We start from the raw sequence: 24,401 nt of genomic DNA, 5'->3' as shown, positions 1-24,401 counted from the left end.
AGGTGGTTTTATGCCCTTTCTATGGATGGCATGGTTTGGTGTGTGTACAATTGATTTTTCTCTAGAAACTGTAATAGAAATTTACTTTAATAAATTCATACCATCTTCTCAGACTCTATTTAAAGGTAGAAAGAAGAACATGAAAGGAACATGGAGCCCTGTCTTCCAGTGAGACCACTGTTAGCAGGTCAGTGTCTCTCTTTCCAAACCTATTTTGTGTGTGTGTTTGTATTTCTACAAAAATTAAATAATCCATGCTGCTTTTTAACCCCTTTAAAGACGTTATACATCACAAAGGTCTTTACATGTCAGCAGGGCTGCACACCGCTTTTCTGGACTGCGTTTTTATCCCGTTTGTGGTTATACCACACGCAAAACCACTTAGTATCCTTTTAGTGAACATTTATGTTGTTTCCAATTTTGTTACTATCAACAACACTGTTAAGAGCATCCTTCTGTGTATGTTTGTGTAGCTGAAATGGAATTATAGGTAATAAGATACTAAATTTGATCTATATTGCTAAATTGGTTCCTAAAATGTTTTATGCACTTATGTTCATGGGACAACTTGTCCACAAGGTTAGAGCAAATGAGGAACCTGTCTGAGCTGCGAGCTGGTGGACGGCGCGTCCGTGGCTCTACTGTGTCAACACGCCGCGTCCGGGCTTTCCTGAGGCCGCTCCCGCACCCCGCCTTGTTCCCATTTTCCTCAGCCACTCGTTCAGTCAGCCTCTGACCACAGTGCAGATATGAGGCTACCAACTGGGGCACTATGGAGTTTGTCCTGCTGCTGGACAAAGAGGCTTTTAATTTTTTATTTTTTGTGGTTGCTAAGTCATTAACTTAAAAGAGACATGAATTCTTATTTAATCGTCTTAAATTTTTAATTGTAGGACTATTTAATTTTGAGTGGTAAGCCAGATGGAGAAAACACCCATATTTTCTCTTATACCACTGTTAGCACAGTTCAATAAATACATTAAAAAGAAAACTCATCCTTAAATATTGATTTCCATGCAGAACTGTGGGGAAAGCACGAGCTGTTGGCCAGAGAGCTGCTGTGAACGCAGCAGGGAGCACAGCGAGGAGCGGACAGGCCTCCAGCGCCCAGCAGAGCCGGGCGTCCGGTAACCCGGGGCTAGAGGGAGCAGGTTTTGTGGGATTCTTTGGTAACAGCAAACTGCAAGGGGAGAGGACAGTGTCTGAAAGCAAGTCTGTGGTAACGAGGCTCAATCCTCCCAGGTTTCCAGACACCCTAACTTCTTAGCACCGGAAATTTGCCACGACAGAAGCCATCACTGATCTGGCTCCAGATTCACATTGGTATTTGTCTTATGACAGTTCTCAATCCCATTTCTGAAATTAAATGGAGAGTCTTCTCTCTATTCCTCTTTTTAGGAAAGTGGTAATTAAGTTTGCTGTCACACATTGAAAGGCGAATGCACTGCCCCCGAGCCCCCACCCGCCTCGAGGGCGGCTCTCTGGTGCCTCACCACCGCCCTCTGCGCTAGCACATCGCTTACTATTCCACAAGAGGGCGGACAGAGGGACACAAATTCCTCAAGATCGTTGTTTTTCGTGACCAAGGGAGACCAGGAAAGAAGGCCTACCTGAGCCAGCCACCTCAGTGAGGCCCTTCCTCCCGAAGCCCCGGTGCCGGCCGGTCCGTGCTGCTGCTGCTGCCGCCCTGGGTTCTGGTGTGACTGCAATTAGAAGATGAGCTGAACGTAATCAGAAATGCCACGGGCCCTGCTAAGAGGGGCAACACATGTATTTGTGTGAAAAGAAAATACCAGTGTCTGTAAAGGGCATAAAGCCGTTGCCAGTGGAGTCTGTCCTGGTGTAAGCGGGGCTGTCCCTTGATCTACCACAGGAGGCTTATGGACAGAGTTTCGGTCTGAGGTTCCTGCCCTGTACCCGGTGCTCCTCAGTGTCTAACAGGCTGTCCAACCCCAGAGAGTTCTCCCGTCTTCGGAGGCCCAGCCCAGGACCGTGTGCTGGTGCTGAAGGGCAGTGGCTACTGTCCAGATTCTGATGATTTTTTTTAAAAGTTTATTTTAAGAGAGCAAGGGAGAACATGTGGGGGAGGGCCCGGGAGAGAAAATCCCAAGTGGGTTCCATGCTGACAGCAGGAAGCCTGATGCGGGGCTCAAACTCACGAATTGCCAAGATCATGATCTGAGCTGAAACCAAGAGTCGAGATGCTCAACCAACTAGGCGCCGATTTACTTTCTGAAAGTTATAACTCAAGTAATACATGGTCATTGCAGAAAAGCAAAGCAGGGGAATAAATAAACCCTATAATTTCAAGATAACCATATGCTTTTAATAAAACTTAAAATCTCATTTTATACATTCCAAGGGGATGCGTTCTTCTGTTAGTAGAATGCTGAGATCTCTTCATTGAGCAGTATTTGTGCCTACTGTATACTGGACACAGGTGAGAAAGGGAAGGGGGCCACGAAGAACAAGGTAGTGGTCCCGCCCTCAAGAACCCACAGCCCAGTGAGAACCTAACAAGCAAGACAGTGATGAGCATGCAACCTGAGAGGTGCTAGAATGGAGGCAGGTGTAAGGCTGCAGGCTTACAGTAGAGGGTGAGCCCCAGTAGGCGGTACACTAAGCATGAAGTGTAGGAATGCTTCAGAATCGATTTCTACAGAATCTACAGTGTGAGGGGCTTTTCTTGGGTAAGGCACAGGGGATGTTTGCCAGGCAAAATCAAGTGCAGGAGGTGGCCTGGAGGCCTAAAAGGCCTCTGAAGGCTGCTTCTACCTAAGCACACAGCTTCCAAAGCCCCACCACCCCTCCTTCCTAGCCACGTGTGCGCAGCTCCGGCTAGGGCTCGGGTACCTGTGGCTGTCACACACAGGTGTGCCCCCCCCCCCCCCCCCCCGCCAGTTCGAGCTGGCGGCGTGTAGAGAGAAGCCAGGCTCTGCCTGGAAGATGCCTGCCAGCATCCTGTCATGGCTGCCATAAGTCAGAGGGTCCAAATTTTGTCTCATCCTATGTGGAAGCTGATGATTACTAGTAGTAGGTATTAACACTTGGCAGATCTGGAAGCATCAAAAACGGGAGGTAGGGAGACAAGAAGGAAAGAACAAAGAGAAAAGAGAACTAGTCAGAAATACTAAAAGTGAGCAAAACATAAGGGACTCTAATGAATCATTTCTTCTAGCTCTGACCTGCTGCTTTCCTAGAATACCAGTTGGTTCACACTATGCTCTTCAAACACCGGGCAGACCTCACCCCAATGTCATGTTGCCCAAGCACTGGGCTGTAGCCATGTGTGATGGGAGCACCCGAGGGGGGTAGGTGGCTCTGGGGTCAGACCGTCTCCACCTGAGTGCACAGACAGGGAAGGTGCTGGGCACACAGTAACTGGGGCCTCCCGGCTGCTTTCTTCTTCTGGACTTCTTGTATTAACAAAGGAGAGTTCAGCCAGGAACTGCCATTCTCCTTCCTGTCCTTCCTGTTCCCCTTCTCTGGGGTTGGCTGGGCTGCCTTAGAAGCCCTCAGGCTGAGAAATACTTGGTTAGGCCACAATTAGTAAAATTACAAGGCTGAGGAAAAATTTAAAAATGTTCTGGGAAATGACTCAAGAACGTGAAATGAAAAGACATGGAATTATCTCTACCTGCAAAGAAGGTAACTATTTCAGACAAAATACATACATACAAGGCACAGGGGAAATGATACCTGGATTCGGGACAGCAGCAAGAGGACGAGAACATGGCCACAGGAGCAGCCATGGCAAACCTGGGGATGTTTTTGCCATTAGGAAGACTAGAATGTTCTAGGCAGTGCTTCACAATGTCTACACTCTGGCCAATTAACCTAGTGGTTTTATCTTGTCTTCTGCTCTGCAGCTTTAGACATTCCATCTTCTGGCCCCCTTGCCTTGGGAGTTCTGACCTTTGCTTACTGACCAGCACGCTAACTTGTTCTCATGGAAGGGAACATAGATCTGGGAGGGTAACAGTACTAGCAATAACTGGAATAATGAATAGCCTTATTTTGCCAGATGTTTGCCAGGCATTGTATCACGTCTGTATATATAGCATTTCTGTCTTGCCATCTTACAGATGAGGTTCAGGGACTCTCAAGATCACACAGCCACTAATTGAGCCAGGATTCAAACCTAGATCCATTTTGATACCAAAGCCTGTGGTCCTTGTACAACATTGCATAACATCAAACTACAGATTGGAAAAGTCCCTGAATACAGAATCGAGAAAAGATAAATTTCTAGTGGCTCTGGGGATATTTCTACCTGGGTATTTGGGACCAGCCTTTGAATTCAGAGGCTGGAACCTCCATCTGCCGCTGTAGCTCAGAACCCTCAGTCTGCATCTGCTCCTGCATGGGACACCCTCAATTTATCTTCTTTTATTTAGATAATTGTGTAGCCTGGTTGGGGTCAAGCCTGGCATGTCTTCATTGTCTTTGTAAGGCATTCCAGGCATTCTAGACCTACTTCCCAAATTCTAGCACCCTGTTTGGTTCCTGTCCCACCCCATGCACTGGGTACCATAATCTGAATCTAAGAACGATCCATGAAACCTACAAAAGAAGACAATCTACTTAGCGGGCAAAGGGTCATAAGCAATAAAGTACCTTGTAATAAACCACTCCATCCCATTTGTACGGAAGGGATTCTTAATATAGCAGGAGCTGATGTGGCAAAATGAAACCAGATCCAGGGTTTGTAAGAAGTTCAGCTTTAGGATGAAGAAATCTTCACAAAGAAGATCAGACAGAAACAAATGAAGGGAAAGAATTCTAGAAATCTTATTTGGCAAACTGACCACATTCAAGAGGAAACCATACAGCACTTGTTGAAAGAAAAATACCTTATGATAAATAATGTAAGTTTATATTCCCCTAGACAAATTATGAACCACAAGAAACTTGGTGATAAAACAGCAACAATGAATGGTCTTGTTCCAGTGACTTTAAGGGCCCTTAGAGGATGAAGGGCTAGAAAGCCAGGTTTGGAAAGTCATTTCTCAAAGTAGAAAATAAAAAACCCGACTTGAAACTAGAGTTTCATCTCAAGAGCAGAGGCGGATGCCTATGCTAACAGCATTTGGGATTAGGCCACAGAAACGCTAGAATATGTACTTTGTGGAGAAATTCTGTAACAGCACTTCTCAAACTTAGACCACAAGCCCCCTCTGTGCTCTGACAAACAATATATTAAGGCACTTGGACAGCTTCTTTTTAAGCTGTATCTAACAGTAACATGTTAAAAATGCAGACATTTAAAATACTCATTTAAAAGTGAACACAATATATGTTATTAAAAATATTTTTATGAAAAGTAACTCTATTTCCTAAAATAAATGTCATGATTTTGCAAATCTCTGGAATGTCTAGCTTCATGGAAGATGGCTGGACTCTACATCTGCATTCGACCTGTTGCTTTGGATGAGGTACATGAAGAAAATCTGGCTTCACATACACACGCAGATGGAAAAGGCAGAAGTGTCTTAAAATACCCTTTTCAGGTAACTGGATATTCTTTGCTAGAACATCAAAACAAGTGATCAGTTTTTAAAAGTTAGCTGTAACACAGAATCTGAAATCACAGCAATGAACTTGTTATACTCTGTTATATTAAAACAGTATATTTTGCACTTTGAATGGACCCTTTACCCATGCATGACTTTCTGGCATCACGGACTGGTCATTTGGAAAATACTGGATTGCTGGACTATACAGATCTTCCAAAATACTGAAATACCCTGTCACTTAATTATATCTAAAAAAGAAAAACACTCATGTTCATTAAAAGCACTCTCAGAAAAATCTTCTGAGACCGGAAGCTGTGGAGGTCAAGTGGCAGAGTTTCACTTGGAAAGCTGAGTTCATCATTGTCGACAAACACTATTAGTTGTTTTCCTGAAATGCCAGGCTCACCTCATTCGAGAAAGTGCCCACTACGTACCCAAGTGTGAATAACCCTGCTCTGTCTGGTTCTCCCGCGTGCTGGCGGGGCTCCGCGAGGAAGGGGCTGCTCAGCGCCCAGCACCGCCCACAGGCACCGCCCCCGGAAGCCGCACCCAGCTTCCCAATGCAGAGTGGCTTTGCCTGTGCGCCTACCGCGGGCGATGGCCGGCTGTGAGGACCACCTGCACGGTGCGACGCCACTACTTTGGTACCAAGGTGACAGCAGCTCTGGTCATAATTCTTTTGTCAGATTAATGCAAATATGGACAAAGTGAAAAGGGCAAATGAAGTCTCAGTATAAAAATAATGGTGACTTTATGGACCCCTTGTGAAAGGTCTCAGGGAAGCGCCCGCAGACCATACTTTGAGAAACACTGTCTACAATGACACCCGGAATGCAGCCAGGACTCCTGGTGAATCTAATGTCTGGGATTACAGGTAGCTACGACCAGGATCAATCTTCAATCTAAGTAAGTCACTCAACATGATGGGGGTGTCTGGGTGGCTCAGTCGGTTGAGTGTCTCTGACTTGATTTCGGCTCAAGGCCATGATCTTACAGTTTGGGAGTTAGAGTCCCACATCAGGCTCTTCATTGACGGTGTGAATCCTGCTTGGGATCTTCTCTCTCTGTCCCTTGTGTGCGCTCTCTCAGACTAACCAAACTTAAAAATATTTTTAAAAATACATCCCTGGGGGGCGCCTGGATGCCTCACTTGGTTGAGCGTCCGACTTTGGCTCAGGTCATGATCTCACTGTTTAGGAAGGAGTTCAAGCCCTGCATTGGGCTCTGAGCTAACAACCCAGAGCCTGGAGCCTGCTTCGGATTCTGGGTCTCTCTCTCTCCCTCTCTCTCTGCCCCTCCCCCCTTATTCTCTCGCTCAAAATTGAATCAACATTAAAAATTTTTTTTAAATAGTTTATTGTCAAATTGGTTTCCATACAACACCCAGTGCTCTTCCCCACAAGTGCCCTCCTCCATCACCACCGCCTCTTTTCCCCCCACCCCCTTCCCCTTCAACCCTCAGTTCGTTTTCAGCATTCAATAGTCTCTCAAGTTTTGCGTCCCTCTCTCTCCCCAACTCTCTTTCCCTCTTCCCCTCCCCCTGGTCCTCCATTAGGTTTCTCCTGTTTTCCTGCCAGACCTATGAGTGCAAACATTATCAACATTAAAAATTTTTAAAAAGATACGTCACTCAACATTAAGTATCTTTTAACCTACAAACTGGACAGACTCCCCAAATCCCACTGTGATTGCTGCCCCATAAAGCAATACTCTTGTCAGGTTGCTCAATCAGCCTACATGCTGGCCTACTTACCCGGTGCTGTGGTGGGGTGCGCCGTGCACAGTCGTCCCCTTGGCTGTCGCTTGCCCCCAGCAGGCAGGGCCTCGGCCCGAGCTCTGGGCTGACCCCGTCAGGCTCCTGGACGGTCACGTACTGGGCCAGCTTCTGCACGCAGCTGCGGCAGCGCTCCAGCGCCTCCTCCCTGGACCCCCCGCTAAACTGCACCCGGAACATGCGGCTCTTGTTCTGTGGGACAGACGCAAAGTTCCCCCTAGGAGCCCTCACTTTATTCACCGTGGGGACCTCTAGTGAGTGCTTCCCTTTGCTGGGAGTGGTTACTCTAGATTGTTAGTGTGGGTAGAGGGAAGGTAGTCATTTCTTTCCTTTCCCCTTTGGGGAGCTATTCATACCAAATTCATTTCCTTCAGTGAATTGACATCAGCAAAAATGGAAAAGCCCATATCATAAAGACCAGGAAAGTCACTACTGACTAGAGTAAAAGATAAGTGTTTTGTCTTACTTTGGAATAAAGATTTCATAGCTTCTAATTCCTTAACTGGAAAATCAGTCCTGACTCTGATTCAAAAATTTTCAAAAAATTCAGTTTTTCTAATCCAAAGTATATAAAAGAGCAGACTGGGTAGATGGTGCGCTACACAGACCAGTGAAGTTGACAAACAAGACTGGGGAGCAGGGGAGAGGCAGAGGCCGACGAAGCTCCTGTGAGTAACCTGCAGTGGCCTTTCTGCTTAAAGAGGCCACACCACCACACAAGTCACCTGCGGCCTTTCATTTACTGTAAGAGTTCTATCCCTCCGCAAGTGAGCAAATGTGGGAGAGATGCGGTTAAAATTGTAAAAAAATTTGGCAACTACATCAAACTTACTGGCTTCTAAGTTTAAAAATAGAACTAAATTGTAACAGTAACAATGATAAACCCAGTATTTTAGTAGCAAGAGTTTCCTGTTGTTCTAGTGTAACAGGCTATCTAGTTTAGAGGAGTCTGGACCACACAGGTGGTATGTACTGGGTGCCTTTGTTCAGTTTCTTCGGTAAAGAAATCCAGGTGCTAGCTTAGCATAGTGACAATACTTTACATTTATTAAACACATAAATCACTCTGCTAACAGGAAAATGTTTCTTACCACAGTTCACAAAATCCTGTAAGGTCCCACAGGCAGAAATTCTTGGTTTGCCTAGTCCCAATTTGCACTATTTAAGTTTTCAGATAAAGCCATTAGGCAAAGCCACATATTTAAGTTAGAGAAAACTCCGGGCATGGCCAAGTGATGGTAAGAAGAACAGTGATGTTTAGAAGAACAGACACTGCTCCCCTCTGTACTGACACAATTGAGTGCTTTCATCTTTTAATCCACTTAATCTTTTTCCTAAGAATAAAATAATCCATTATCATTATCCCCTACAACAGTGAAAAAACATGAACACACACACATATTCTGTACACTATACTACTGTTTAGTAACGTGACTTTATTTAATAAGAAGTATAAAATAGAAGTATAGTTCATTGCTCCTAATGGCTGAAGAGTATTCTTTTATTTAACTGGCCCCCTACTGACATTTATTTATAACCTTTTTTCCTATTATAAGCCACAAAGCTTTGGTAGGCATTCTTATACATACATCTTTGTGCATAAATGCCTAAAAGCAGATTTGCCTGGTCAAAAGGTCTTGTGTATTTGGTACTGCCCAACTGCCCCGGGCAGGACAGTGTCAATTTCATCCTGCACACATGCATGGAGCAGAGGCTGAGAGAGGGAGAGAGAGAGGTTTCAAAGCAGGGTCCACACGGACAGCACAGAGCCTGATGTTGGGCTCAAACTCATGAACCAGGAGATCATGACCTGTGCTGAAGTCAGATACTTAACCGACTGAGCCACCCAGACGCTCCTCTTTTAAATTATTTTAAGTCTACTAGGTTAACATAGATTTTTATTGTAGAATTTCATTTCTTTGATTACAAATATTTTTCTTCCACATATTGGTCATTTGTATCTTTTCTTTTCTGTATTGCCTATTTATTTCCTTAGCCATTTTTCTCTTAGATGAATAAATTCCCAGATTGTCAAGAGTAACTGAAAGCTGATTTTCCCTGAGGAACTATACATTCCATTATTATTTATTTTTGGTAACTCTATGAATCTTTTTTTGTAAAACTGACCTGATTTCCTGTTTACAATTAGTTGTTTCCAACTTACTTACACTACTTTAAACTATGGATGAAGACATCTAAGAATATGAAATAACTTTAGATATTTCCATGCTGATTCTGTGATTATCTAACCTTGTGCAAAGCAATCACATTAAGAACTGAACCTCTTAGCTGGATGAAAAGCCTTATACAGAAACAGATGAATATCATCTGGGTATCGTCGGGGTAAAAATCTCAGACCGATCACACAAATCTAGAGGTATCTATATGTGAGTGTGCATAAGGAGGAGTCTGGACAGTTAGGGTTTCTTTAGGATGTAGCTCTCAGACCGACAGGGTAGGCGATCTGCCCAACAGCCTAACTGAAGCCCGGCTCCATGTTTGATCCTGTAAAATTCTCAGGTAGAATTTGAGCTTATCATCTGAAGCCAGAAATACCACCTCAGTGCATGCGGACCCAAGATAAAGCTAAGGCACACCAGGAGAACTGTGACAGTGAGTTACATCACTGTCCCTCGTCCTCAGCGCCGGGGGCACAGTGGGAAACTGCCACCAGGTTAACAGAAAGGATTCCTAGGTTGAAAATCTTAATCAGATTTATTCTTATGCCATAATTAAAAGTGAGAAAGGGCTCCTTGTGGCAAAGTGGAAAGTTTTTAAGTATATGCCAACAGCCATGAACTGGCCTAAATACGTAGTCTGTCATCTAAGGAGATTAACTCAAAATTACTGTATTTTAGGTGATGGCTTAATGTTAGATTGTTCTCGCCTACTTTAGAACACTTCATCTCAAGTTATTAAAACAAACAGAAAAGTCCCTTCACACAGATGCCTTGAGGAAACAAAAGTTAAAAGTTCTCTTCCTGTACTCGCCCGAAAGTCAGGCCCCGCCTTCAGGGAGGCACTGGCCCAGCAAATTCTGACTCACGGGCAGCACAGTCTTGCCCTTTTGGAGAGTCTTGAACTGCAGGCTCTGCCCCGGGTGGCACACGGTGCCAGCACACGGGGAAGACGGGCACCTGGTAAACCCCGCGCGGGAGGGCAGCCACGGGGACACCTCCTCACCAGCCTGCCGGGTTTTCCTGCTGGTTTAGAATCAATGCTCAGATCTATGTGAGTCCCCCCTCGCGAGGACCCCAACCGAGGCGGTTTTCCCCACCACTGGTAGAGAATGCCTCTACCACAGACAAGGAAGGAGAGGGGGCACAGGGAAAGGACCTAATGAGAGAAGGGGTGGCAACACTTTCTTTGATCCTTTACTTTGAAACCAAAAGTAATACTCAAAGCCTAGGCCAGACAAAATCATGACAACATTCTTCAGTGAGTTACTAGAGGCAAAGAGGACAGTGGTTTACGTTTACTCCTTTAAACCCAAGTCCCTTCAGACAGGTAATTACATGTTGATCATTTTCCGTTTGGCCTGGACCATTTTGACCAGAATTACTGAAAGAAAAAAAAAAAGGAAGCCAAACTTAAAATAGGCAGAACTTACATAATCTACTTATTTCAGCCAGAGGGTCAAATTATGCTTGGTTTTTATTTTACTCTTTATACTTAAAAACTGTAATAGTAAAAAGGAAAAAAGTAAAACTCATATCGGACATACAGCAGGGTGTAACTTTTAGAAAGGCGTATACAGTTGACTCTTGAACAATGTGGGACTGAGGGGTGCTGACCCCCACGCAGCTGAAATTCCAAGTATAACTTGTGACTCCCCCAGAATTTAGCTACTAATAGCCTACTCTTAACAGGAAGCTTACTGATAACATAAGCAGTCAATTAACACATCTTCTATGTTACATGTAGTACACACTGAATTCTTACAGTCCTGCGAACCCCGGCTAAGGCCCTTCTATGGGGTGCTCTATTAGATGCTCTTCCAACTCTCAGTCTATAAGCCCATGAAAAATTAGGAGCTTTCACCTAAATTTCAATATTATCTACCCAGTGAATGTTAACAGATTGGTTCTTTTTATAGTTATTTCTGAAAGAAAATAATCTTGGTGATTAGTCTGTATTGTATGTTTCTTTGATGAGGATTTTTCTTTGTTTAATGCGGCTAGAAAGCAAATAAAAGGGAAATTTTTGAATATTGAAGAGGGAAAATCAAAAGATACATACTCAGTAAAGCAATCGAAAATAGTAAGGCCGACAGTGATGTGCCCCGCCGCGCCCCAGTTTGTGCCGGAGGCCGGACCGGGCTGCACGGCTCTGTCGGCCGTCGCCGATTAGTCACAGCCACATCCTCTTACTCACGAGGCTTCTGCCTCTCTACAGACCTTGCTCCATCTTCTGTTCCCAACACAAACCTTTCTTATACATACTCTTCAGTACCACTGGCAGCTCAGCCCCCCACGCACACCTAGAAGACAAGGGCACGGTCATTTGCTTACACACAGTTGGCCACACAGCATCTTACCTTTATCGTTGTTCCAAACAAGAGACAATCCATGCGTCTCACAATCTTCAACCACTTCTTGCTACCAATGAGTGAAAACCCTTCCTGAAACAAAATAATGAAGCACAATTAGCTACAAAAGCAAAAAGGAGCATGAAGAATAGCTACAGGGCAGCTGCTTCCTATTGTTGTACAAAGTTGTACATTGGTTCTCAGACGAAGCAGAGCAGGAATGACTCAAATGCACCCACTGCCAAAGATGAGCATTCCAGCAAGTCCTAGGGCTCTTCCTGCCTGATCGACAGTAACAGTCTCAGCTTTTATTGCTTAATCCTTACATACTGAAAATCAATAAAGTATTAAAGACAGTTAATGTCCATAGTCCTATTTGCTATAAAACACATTTCTAGGATTTGCCAGTATGTTGGTAATTCGATACATCCTTCAACGTGAAAGATTTCCATTATAACAATTTATTAACTTCTCTGACACATGTCTAACTACACAGAGTTCTCTCTTCATGAGAATCTCATTTCCCGATGCTTATGAATGGAAAAATCGAAGCAACTTGTTTTTGGATGCTGAATGTCTAGTTCTTCATTTCAATCTGAAAAAAGGAAAGGCAAAGAGGGCAGTAGAGGGCACACTAGTCTCAAAAGAGAGACAGCAGTTAGATCCTTATGGTAGAAAGATGAACTTTTTCTGCGGTGTGTTAATAGTAAAGTGAACAGAATTGATTAACCATTATGGTCACTCATAAGCTCCAACTGTGTCAGCAGGTTTCCTCGGGAAGCCTGTCAGGGTGGAGTGTGTTGAGCACCCACTAATCCTCACCCAGGGAACTGAAGACCTAGCAGTCTCCAAGCCCTGCCTGCACACTGCCTGTCCCCCTTGGAGTGTTACCCCACCATCGCCAGGGAAGGCTGCTGGCCGAATCTGAGAAAACAGAAGAAAACGTCCCTTACAAATAGGAACCCTTACAGAGTGTCTCTTCCTACATCTGTATCTGGTGAAACCACAACTTCCAGAGAAATGGAGAGCCCCGGACAATGGTGTCTGAATTCCTTGGCTTTTTCATTTGGGGAAAAAAAAAAGTCACTTCTAACGTGCTGAGTTTCATCATTAGTAGTAGCTTTTATTTTTTTAATGAAAAAAGGCAAACCATCTGTGATTTCTTAAAATTCTCTCAGAATTAGCAAAAAGAAATGTGTTCACTATCAGATCCCAAACACATGGACATGTGGTGTCAAATGGCAGTCAGTGTACGAGGACCCTGCACTCACACGCTTCGCTGGTAGAAAGTGCAAACTGGCACAACTCTATGGAGGGCGAGTCAGCAACACCAGGACCACCAGTGCAGGACTCTCTAACCCGCAGCCCCAGTCCTGGGAATCCAGTTCCCAGATCAATCTGCACCCACGTGAAGTGATGCATGGACAAGGTTAAGCATTTTTGTATTTCTAACAGTGAAAGACTGGAAGCAATTCAAGTACACATCAATAGTGGACTGATAAAATACAGTACTCTTTACAACAGAATACTACACAACTGTAAAAATAAATAATGCTCTGTATCAGCACTGTTCAGTAGAAATATAATTTGAGCCACATACGTGATTTTATATATTTATCTTAAAAGGCATTTATTCAGCATCATGATCAGACTATTACATTTAGCAATCAACGGCATGGGTACAAAAAAAATCTACATTAAAACCCTTTGTTGGAATGCTTTACACTTTACACAGAAAAGAAAATAAACCTGTTATACAGTTAGTCACAAATACAATCCTCGACCTTTTGCCCACACCCATGAGTATGGTCTAAAACAGGTCTTTGTAGCAGCGAGGCGCTGCCACCGCTGTGTTCACAAATCTGTTGTAACCTGTAGCTTCCCTGTCACTTCTCTGGCTCTCCTCCGCTGTGAAGTTGTTTCCTGGCAGTAATTAAAACCATCTGCCACGGCCATAGCTACTGCCGCTGCAGGAACCGCCACAGCCACCGTGGTTTCGTGGTTTGGCAAAGTATTGGCCTCCACCACCATGGGGGCCAGAGCTTCTGCCTCCAAAATTTCCTTTCATGGGTCCAAGATTTGAAGGTTGATTGTAATTGCCAAAATCGTTATAGCTTCCACCACCTCCAAAGCCACCTCCACCTCCTTCACTGCCATAGTTGTCGTAATTGCCACCCCCGTCAGAGCCACCTGGCTTCCAGAACCCTGTCCACCTCTTCCACAGCCTCTGCTTCCCCCAGAGCAACCAGGGCCGCCGCCTCCATAACCACCATCGCCACCAAATCCGTCTAGGCCGTCCCCACTGCCACCATAAACCCCCACCACCTCGACTGCCACCAAAGCCACCTCACCCACCAAAGTTTCCTCCATGACCACAGTTGTCATTCCCACCAAATCCACCTCCACAACCACCACCGAAGTTTCCAGACTTTGACCTTCTTGGCTAGATGAAGCGCCAGCCATCACTTAATTAGAGACAGCTTTCCTTACTTCACAGCTGTGGCTGTTCACAGTATGGTATTTTTGATTGACAGTCTTGTCTACAGAGTCATGGTCATCAAAGGTTACAAAAGCAAAGCCCCTCTTTTTGTCACTGCCTCAGTCCGTCATGATTTCAATCACTTCAATTTTCCCATTCCGTTCAAAATCGTCTCTTAGATGACGTCCTTCAGTGTTTCTTTAACTCCATCGACAAACATCTTCTTCACAGTTAAGTGGGCACCAGGTCTTTGAGAATCTTCTCTGGAGACAGCTCTCTTCGGTTCCACAACTCTCCCATCCACCTTGTGTGGCCTTGCATTCACGCTGGCATCCACCTCTTCCAGAGTGGCATAGGCGACAAACCCAAAGCCTCTGGAGCCTCTTGGGGTTTGGACCTCTCGTTACCACACAGTCTGTAAGCGCTCCCTCTTGCTCAGAATGGCTCCCCAGACTCTCACCGGTTGTTTCAAAGCTTCCGCAGCTGTTCAGGCTCTTTGGGAGACTCTTAGCCATGACGCGGTGGGAGGGGAGACTGTAGCAATGCTTGCTCGGTGGCGTCCACAGGCAGAAAAGCCACATGTGTAACTTTAAATTTTCTAATAGCACATTTTATTTATTTAAAAAAAAAATTTTTATGTCTTTATTTTGAGAGAGAGAGAAACTGAGAGTGAGTGGGGGAGGGGCAGAGAGGGAGACACAGAATCTGAAGCAGGCTCCAGACTCTGAGCTGTCAGCACAGAGCCTGATGCGGGGCTCGAACCCACAGACCGTGAGATCATGACATGAGCCAAAGTCGGACACTTAAGTGACTGAGCCACCCAGGCGCCCCATCTAATAGCACATTTTAAAAAGAAGTTGGTAAATTTTTAATATTTTAATTAACTTACTATGCCAAAATGTGTCAACATGTAAACATTGCAAAACATTAGTCAGTGTAAGAAAAAAGTAAACTAAGTCTCTGAAATCCAGTGTGTTTCATACTTATACCACATCATAATTTGGATACTGCATTTCTGATAGTTGAAGTGAAAGGTTAATGGGACAATAATTAACACTTCCTATTTTTAAAATCTAAATTTAAATTAAATTTAAAATTCTGGTTTTTAGTTCACTTTTCAAGTGCTCAGTAGCCACACATGGCTGGCCCATCGCTACCTTCTCAGGCAGTGTAGTTCTGTGATATGTACTGATCTTCAATGTATACTGTTCAGCATAAAGCACAGTGTCCACAACATGGTACCTTTTGATAAGAAAAGGAGGAAATATACAAAGTATATTCTTCTTATTTGCTTGTATTTACATAAAAAAGAAATTGGAAGGGTTAGTGTAGACTAATAAAAAAAAGCTATCTGTACCGAATGGGAGTGAACAGTGTAGATGGGGGCAGGGGTTGGCATAAGATTTTTTACTTTTTTTTATATTAAAAAAAAATATTTACTTATGTTTTGGGGAGAGCACAAGCGGGGGAGGGGCAGAGAGAGTGGGACCGAGGGTCTGAAGCAGGCTCTGCGCTGACAGGACGTGAGGCTCGAGCTCACATACTGCAAGTTCATGACCTAGCCTGAAGTTGGGCACTCAACTGACTGAGCCACCAAGGTGTCCCTACTCTCTTTTTATATTCCTTTGTGTTTTGAACTACAGAAGTCTGTTAAGCATTTATGTGGGAATATCTGTGAAAACAAGGACCCCCATTCCAATATGGCAAAAACTCAAGGAAGAGGTGGAAGCAAGACCTAAAGAAATGGAAGTCCATGCGAACTCTATACAATTTTTATAACTTCGCTGTAAATTCAAAACTATTCTAGAATAAAAAGTTGGTTAAAAAAGGAAAGAAATGAACAGCTCTTGGCCCTGCACTGACCTCACCTGTTCCTGCCTCTTGTGCAGTTCGGCTCTAAGGGACATCTTCTCTGGGCTGCTCCACAGATCTCTCCACTGTGTTTGCTCAGCTGGATATTGACAGTGTCCTCTGCACACGCTGCCATTCCAACATGGCGTCGCCTTGGTAAGTGACGTTATGCACACCTGCCTGTCACCCAAGCAGCCTCTGGGCATCGTGTTTGACCCCTTCCTCACTACGCCCTCAACACCAAGAAGTCCTCAAGTCTCCGGGATCTGCCCCACACAGCTCCTCATCGACCATTCTCCCCATGTGCGTTACTCTTGCATCAGGCCACTACCAGCTGTTCCCAGAACTACCGCACTGTCCCCGGGTCTGGTCCCCTTCCCCCAGGCCAGTTTCTCCATCTATTTGTGCTACTGCCAGAACAGTACTTTGTAAAACAAACATCAGATGAAGTCATTCCCTTTCGATGCCATCACCTCATCATTCCCTCCCTCAATGCCTGCAAGAAGCACCTGCCAGATAAGAGTTCAAATTCCTCAGTGCATGTAAATTTCTAACATTTGGCTTCTGCCTTTCATGTGTGATGATTTCCTTCAATTCTCATATAAACCCTGTATTAGAGCCACGTACGAAGCTCCCCGCAGTTCTGCAAACGTGCCATGCTCCTCACACCTGGATTTTGTTGTACAGCTCATTCCTGAAATGGCTTCCTTTTTCACTGATCTTTGAAAACCCAGCTTTATCTCCACCACTCCCTACAAGACGAAGTTGGCTGACCTCAGGATTCTGTGCGCTCACAGGATCTTGTACTTACCTCGTAAGTGGTTACATTTCATAGACTGAGGAGGAATCTCTGTATCTTGTAATGTGTCTTATTACCCCTGGAAGCCCCAGCAACTAGCACAAGATTTAGCAAATGCTACTGGATCTATCCCAGTGGCCACCCCACTTGGGACACTGCACAGTGGCCATGTAGGGAAAGGTGTCGTCTCCTCCCCGACAGTGTCTCTTATTCGAGCCATGTTAGGGCTCTTCATAAACTTGTCCAAGTCATTTTGCCTTAGAACTTTGTATATCTCTTCTCTCTGCCTCTTCCCCTGGCATTTTGCCTAATTAACCTCCAATCATTGTTCATTTCATCCCTAACCTCACTTGGGTCACCCTATTAGACTTTCTCATAGTACTCACAGCACTGATCACAGTTGGTGTGTCTGTAGTGACTATATGCTTTATATCCATTTTCCCCCTCATTGTAAGCCCCATGCAGTCAGGGGCTGTGCTTGTTTTCTGCTCACTTCTGGACATACACCACCTATAACAGTGTTTGACATTAGAGGATGCTTCAATGAGTTTTCAGCGAATGAAAGGATGAAGCTCTTTCTTAAAATTAACAGAATATGTCATTCCAGTATTTCTTGGAAACAATGAGGCCCACACATGTATTGCCTGTCCAATGATGCAGAACATCTTACTTACTTATACCAATCTTGTTCAAGATTCACGAGTGCTTTTTCATCCTAATATTTTGGGCTTTAGTAAAGTAACCTGTGTACCTAACCACTTGCCATTCGTACATTCCTAGATTTTAATAATGCATCTGTCTCTGAAAATCCACCTTTTGAATCTCCTTTAAGGCTTATCCACCTGGTGACTTTAGTTCCGCTCAGCTGATGGCTCCTCTATGCAGCCTCTCCCGACCTCAGATAGTTAAGCAGACCTGCTCTGCACACCTATGGCACAGTGTACCAGCTGCTACTAGAAACTCACGATCACTGAGCTGACTACAGTGCTTTAGGTTTAAAAAAGACACAAAAGCTGCCTAGGGGCAGGGGAGAATGCGTCAGGATCGCCCGGGGAGCTCCTCCTCCCGGTGCTCAGAATACTGTTCCATCACCTGGTAGAAAACCACTGCCATAAGAAGCCGCTGTTTCCTGATGAGTCTGCTGGGGGGTGGAAAATGGTCAGGAATTAACAGAATAGGGTAAGAGGGGGAGAGAGGAGTGCTCTGGGAAATACCAAATCTACCATCAGACAAAAGAATAGAGCCAAGACTAAGAAGTCATGTCTGAGATAGAGGTATGTGGAAGCTAAAGGGAATGAGACTTTCAAATAGAGAATGATCGACAGTTCAAGTGATGCACAGTGAAAATAAGGGCCATGAAGTCTGTGCTGAATTCAGCAGGTGGGACTAGATGCTACTCGATCTGTGAACGTGTCATTCTACCTCACTCGCCTTCTAGATCCCACTTTACTGCAAACTCTTATGAGATCAAGAACTGTTTCATCCATCTTTGTATCTTGCATGTCTGTTGAATTAAAAATTTTTTAATGTTTATTCATTTTTGAGAGACAGACAGAGACACAGTGTGAGTGGGGGAGGGACAGAAAGAGGGAAGCACAGAATCCAAAGCAGGCTCCAGGCTCTGAGCTGTCAGCACAGCGCCTGATGGGAGGCTTGAACCCACACACCGGTAGATCATGACCTGAGCCAGAGTCAGATGTGCAACCAACTGAGCCACTCAGACGCCCCAACATGTCTGTTGAATTAAAAAAGGAGTGCCAATCTCTGACACCCTCTCCCCCGCCATGTCCTTGATCACCCTGTTGCCTATCCCCTCCTGCTGGCCAGCTCCAGAACAGTCTCCGCGCAGTGGCACAAAGCTACATGACTCTGAGGGGCACCACACCATACTCTAGTATATATAAATGGAGCCGCAAACTTTGGTTTTCAGGTATTACAAATTACAAAGTTCATTTCTAGATATTAGTTATCCACCTTCTCCTTGGCCTCCATTACCATAATTAATTAACAGTTACCAGAAAGGAAGCCAACCAAAAGAAGGGGGAAGGGACCTAATTAACGGAAAGGTCAGAGGTAGATAATGTGATATCCAAGAATGATGGGGGAAAAAAAACCCTACACCTTCACCCTAACTGTTTCCCTTGCTGTTGACTCTATTACTGAACTAGTTGCATTAGTGGCAGCAAGCTATGAGGTATCACAGGGGTCACCAGCATTTAGCTAGGTATATTAGCTTTCAAACCATGCCAGATATGATCACAAGTGCTGTGAAGGAACAGAATTTTACTTTTATGGAAATAACTTAAAAATACTCACACCTGCTACAAATACCCTGATTCAGAGGAAAACAGCAGAGAATTTAGTTACAAAAATAACTCAATGACTAACCATTAGACAACCTATCTAGTCCCCAACCCCAGGACATCCAAAGAGCTTCCTGATGAATGTGAGGTGTTTAGCTTCCAGGTGATGTATTTAAAAACCGGATCCTATCTTAAGTTTCAGGGTTGTGTTTCTGACTCACTTTGCCTGCTGCTCAAGGTTTGTGAGGTTCAAGTTACACATTTGAGAACAGGGGGAAAATATCTATGATAAAAGAATTGCTACAAAATATGAAGATGACAATGAGCACAGAGAAGAATGCAAGCAAAACTGGGATCTTTAATTTTTCAATAATCATAGCCCATTGTTATTTATTAAGCTAATAAAAGGGAACAAAAAGAAAACAGCTAGTTTGAGGCTTACATTTTTTAAAGTATTTTTTAATTCGAGCACCTGGGAGGCTCAGTCGGTTAAGCATCCAACTTTGACTCACGTCAAAAATCTGTGAGTTCAAGCCTGCTGACAGCTCAGAGCCTGGAGCCTGCTTTGAATTCTGTGTTTCCCTCTCCCTGCCCTTCCCATGCTTGCGCTCTGTCTCTCTCAAAAACAAACATTAAAAAATTATTTAATTCAAGTATAATTAACACACTGTGTTAAATTAGTTTCGGGTATATACTATGATGCAACACTTCTGTACGTTACTCTGCACTCATCAAGATGAGTGTACTCTTAGTCCTCTTCACTTTCTTTCTGATTTTAGCCATTCTGATAGGTGTGAGATATTTCACTGTAGTTTTGATCTGCATTTCTCTAATGATGAGTAATGCTGAGCATCTTTTCATGTGTCTGTTGGCCATCTTTGTCTTCTTTGGAGAAATGTCTGTTCCTGTCTTCTACTCATTTTTAAATTGGACTATCTGGGGGGGTTGGTATTGAGTTGTATAAGTTCCTTATATATTGTGGATACTAGCCCCTTATCAGATACGTCTTTGCAAATATCTTCTCCTGTTCTGTAGGCTGCCTTTAGTTTTGTTGACTGCTCTCTTTGCGGCGCAGAAGCCTTTTATTTTGGCGTGGTCCCAATTGTTTCGTTTTGCTTCTGTTTCTCTGGCCAAAGGAGAACATGCAGACACATGTTGTTATGGGTGATGTCAGATAAATTATTGCCTTTGCTCTCTTCTAGGATGTTTTTGGTTTCAGGTCTTTCATTTAGGTCTTTAATCCATTTTGAGTTTGTTTTTCTGTTATACCATAGAGTGGTCCAGTTACATTCTTTGGCATGTAGCTGTCTAGTTTTCCCCACACCATTTATTGAAGCCGTCTTTTCCCCAGTGCATATTCTTGCCTCCTATGTCCTAGATTAACTGACCATAAAAGTGTGGGTTTATTTCTGGGCTTTCTATTCTGTTCCAATGATCTATGTGTCTATTTTTTGCCAGTACTATACTATTTTGATTACTATAGCTGTGTACTACAGCATGAAATCTGGGATTAATACCTCCACCTTTGTTCTTTTTCAAGATTGCTTTGGTTATTCAAGGCTTTTTGTGGTTCCATACAAATTAGGATTATTTGTCCTTGTTATGTGAAAAATGTTGTTGGTATTTTGATAGGGATTGCATTAAATCTATAGACTGCTTTAGGTAGTGTAGACATTTTAACAATACTTTTTCTCCCAATCCATGAGCATGTAATGTCTTCCCGTTTGTCTGTGTCACGTTCAGTATCTTTCATCAGTGTTTTATAGTTTTAAGAGTACAGTCTTTCACCTCCTTGGTTAAAGTTTATTCCTAGGTAGTTTATTATTTTTGGTGCAATTATAAATGGGGTTTTCTTAGGGGTTTTTTTGTTGTTTAATGTCTAGAAATGCAGTGAATTTCTGTATATTAATTTTGTATCCTGCAACCTTACAGAGTTCATTTATCAGTTCTAGTAGTTTTTTGGAGGAGTCTTTAGGGTTATCTATAGGGTGTCATGTCATCTGCAAATACTGACAGATTTACTTCATCCTTACCAACATGGATGCCTTTTATTGTCTGATCGCTGTGGCTAAGACTTCCAGTGCCGTGCTGACTAAGAATGGTGAGGGTGGGCGCCCTTGTTTTCTGGTTCCTGACCTCAGGGGAAAAGCTCTCAGGTTTTCATCAGTAAGTATGATGTTAGCTGTGGGGTTTTCATAGATGGCCTTTACTATGTGGAGGTATATTCCTTCTAAACCTACTTTGTTGGGAGCTTTTATCATGAATGGATGTTGTACTTTGTCAAATGCTTTTTTGGAATCTGTTGAAATGATCATATGCTTTCTATCTTTTGTCTTATGGACACGATGTATCAAGTTGATTGATTCGTGAATACTGAACCACTCTTATTACATCCCGGGAATAAATCCCACTTGACTGAGGCAAATATTTTTTTAATGTATTGTTGGATTTGGTTTCCTAATATTTTGAAGATTTTTGCATCCTTATTCATAACAGATACTGGCCTATAGTTCATTTTCTGTAGTGTCTTCATCTGGTTTTGGTAGCAGGGTAATGCTGGCCTCACAGAATGAGTTTAGAGATTTTCCTTTCTCTTATATTTTTTGGAATGGTTTGAGAAGAATAGGTATTATCTCCACTTTAAATTTTGGTAGAATTCACCCATGAAGCCATCTGGTCTTGGACTCTTGTTTGTTGGGAGTTCTTGGTTACTGATTCAGTTTTCTTACTGGTAATCAGTTCTGTTCAAATTTTCTATTCCTTCCTGATTCAATTTTGTTAGGATATATGTTTTTAGGTATTTATCCATTTCTCCTAGGCTGTCCAATTTTTCGACATATAATTTCTCATAACATTCTCTTAAGATCCTTTGTATTTCTGTGGTGTTGGTTGTTATTTCTCCTCATTCATTTCTGATATTGTTTATCTGAATCCTCGGTTTGTTTTTTTTTTTTATGACTGGCTAAAGGTTTATCAATTTTGTTGCTCTTTTCAAAGAATCCGTTCCTGGTCACTAATCTGTTCTACTTTTATTTTTTTAAGCTTCTATTTCATTTATTTATAATCTATTCTTTATTTCCTTCCTTCTACTGGTTTTGGGTTTTTTCTTTTTCTAGCTCCTTTAGGTGCAAGATTAGGTTGTTTATTTGAGATTTTTCTACCTTCTTGAAGTAGGTCCATATTGCTGTAAACTTGCCTCTTAGAACTGCTTTTAGTGTATGTATCCCAAAGACTTGGACCATTGTGTTTTCATTTTCATTTGTCTCCATGTACTTTTTTATTTCCTCTTTGATTTCCTGGTTAACCCCTTTATTGTTTTATAGCATGTTACTTAACCTCAATGTATTTATGTTCTTTCCAGACTTTTTTCTTGTGGTTTATTTCTAGTTTCATGGTGTTGTGGTCAGAAAAGATGCATGGTAGAACTTCAATCTTTTTGAATTTGTTGAGACTTGTTTTGTTGCCTAACAGGTAATTTATTCTGGAGAATGTTCCACATGCACTTGAAAACAATGTGTATTCCACTGTTTTAGGACAGAATGTTCTGAATATATGTTAAAGCCATCAGGTCCAGTGTTGTCATTCAAAACCACCGTTTCCTTGTTGACTTTCTGGTTAGATGATCTATCCATTGATGTATGTGAAGTGTTAATGTCCCTTACTATTATTGTATTACTATTGATTACTTCCTTTACGTTTGCTTTATGGATGTGGGTTTTTCCCATGCTGGGTACATAATTATTTATAATTATTACATTGTTTTGAATTGCTCCCTTCATGATTATGCAGTGTCCTTCTTTGTCTATTACAGTCCTTATTTTAAAGTCTATTTTGTCCGATATAAGTACTGCTACCCTGGTTTCTCTGCACTTCCACTGCATCATAAATACCTTTCTATCCCTTTTAGTTTGCAAATGTATTTAGGTCTGAAATGAGTCTCTTGTTGGTAACATATAGATGGATCTCCCTTTTTTATCCATCCCATTACATTATATCTTTTGATTGGAGCATTTAGTCCATTTAAATTCAAAGTAATTATTGATAGGGGCACCTGGGTGGCTCAGTCAGTTAAATGTCCCCCTTAGGCTCAGGTTATGAACTCATGGCTTTTGAGTTTGAGGTCAAATCAGGTTCTGTGTGGACAGCTCAGAGCCTGAAGCCTGCTTCAGATTCTGTCTTCATCTCTCTCTGCCCCTGCCCTACACACACACTCTCTTAAAAATAAACCAACATTAAAAAATCAAAGTGATTATTGATAGGTACATACTTATTGACATTTTGTTACTTATTCTGTAGTTGTTTTATAATCTTTCTGTTCCTTTCTTCCCTTGTTCTCCTCTCTCATGGTTTTGCTGCCTTTCTTTAGTGATATAGATTCCTTTCTAATTTTTGCCTATTGCTGGTTTTTTATTTGTGTTTACCATTAGGTTTATATATAACATTTTATGCATATAGGAGCCTATATTAAGTTGATGGTCGCTTAAATCTGAACCCATTCTAAAAGCCTTAAATTTTTACTCCTCTCTCCACTGCCTCCATGTTTTGGGCATATGGTGTCATACTTCGTGTCCTTTTGTGAATCCCCTAATATTTATTGATATACTTAATTTTACTGCTTTCGTGTTTCCTACTTCTCTGACTCCTAATTATGGTCTTCCCTTCCCAAAGAATCTCCTTTAACATATCTTATAACACTGGTTTAGCGGCAATTAAGTCCTTTAATTTCTGTTTGTCTGGGAAACTCTTGATCTCTCCTAGTTGTTTTTTTCCCTTCAGTACTTTAAATATATCATGCCATTCTCTTTTGGCCTGAAAAGTTTCTGTTGAAAAATCAGCTGATAGCCTTATGGGGTTTCCCTGGTATGTAATTGTTATCTTTTGCTGCTTTTAAAATTCCCTTGTTACCATTACTTTTTGTCATTTTTATTACTATGTGTCTTGTTGTGGACCTCTTTGGGTTGATTTTGTTGGGGGATCTCTGTCCCTCCTGGATCTTGAGATCCCCAAACTTGAGGAGTTTTCAGCTATTTCTTCAAATAAATTTTCTGCCCCATTTTCTCCCTCTTCTCCTTCTGGGATTCCTATAATGATGAGAATGTTATTATGCTTGATGGTGTCACTGAGTTCCCTTAATATATTCTTATTTTTCAT

At 42.8% G+C, this 24,401-nt stretch overlaps 1 protein-coding gene and 1 long non-coding RNA gene across 2 annotated transcripts in view; one reads left to right on the top strand and one right to left on the bottom strand.

The window, feature by feature from the left end:
* The window catches only part of REC114 (REC114 meiotic recombination protein), a 112,145-nt gene that overhangs the window by 1,421 nt on the left and 86,323 nt on the right, over nt 1–24,401 (bottom strand). The window contains exons 3-5 of the mRNA XM_029952554.1: nt 11,828–11,911; nt 7,270–7,482; nt 1,611–1,703 (exon numbers count right to left, since the gene is read on the bottom strand). Of these exons, the coding sequence (XP_029808414.1) occupies nt 1,611–1,703; nt 7,270–7,482; nt 11,828–11,911 (390 nt within the window). The remainder of the gene's footprint in view (nt 1–1,610; nt 1,704–7,269; nt 7,483–11,827; nt 11,912–24,401) is intronic.
* LOC115302622 lies at nt 103–1,341 on the top strand. The gene is made up of 3 exons (XR_003913562.1): nt 103–187; nt 1,021–1,127; nt 1,243–1,341. It is a non-coding gene; the product is annotated as an uncharacterized LOC115302622 (long non-coding RNA).

This window comes from Suricata suricatta, chromosome 9, assembly GCF_006229205.1.
Source record: "Suricata suricatta isolate VVHF042 chromosome 9, meerkat_22Aug2017_6uvM2_HiC, whole genome shotgun sequence".
Lineage (NCBI taxonomy): Eukaryota > Metazoa > Chordata > Mammalia > Carnivora > Herpestidae > Suricata > Suricata suricatta.
Note: the sequence above shows the minus strand (reverse complement) of the source record. Positions and strands in the feature narration are given on the sequence as shown.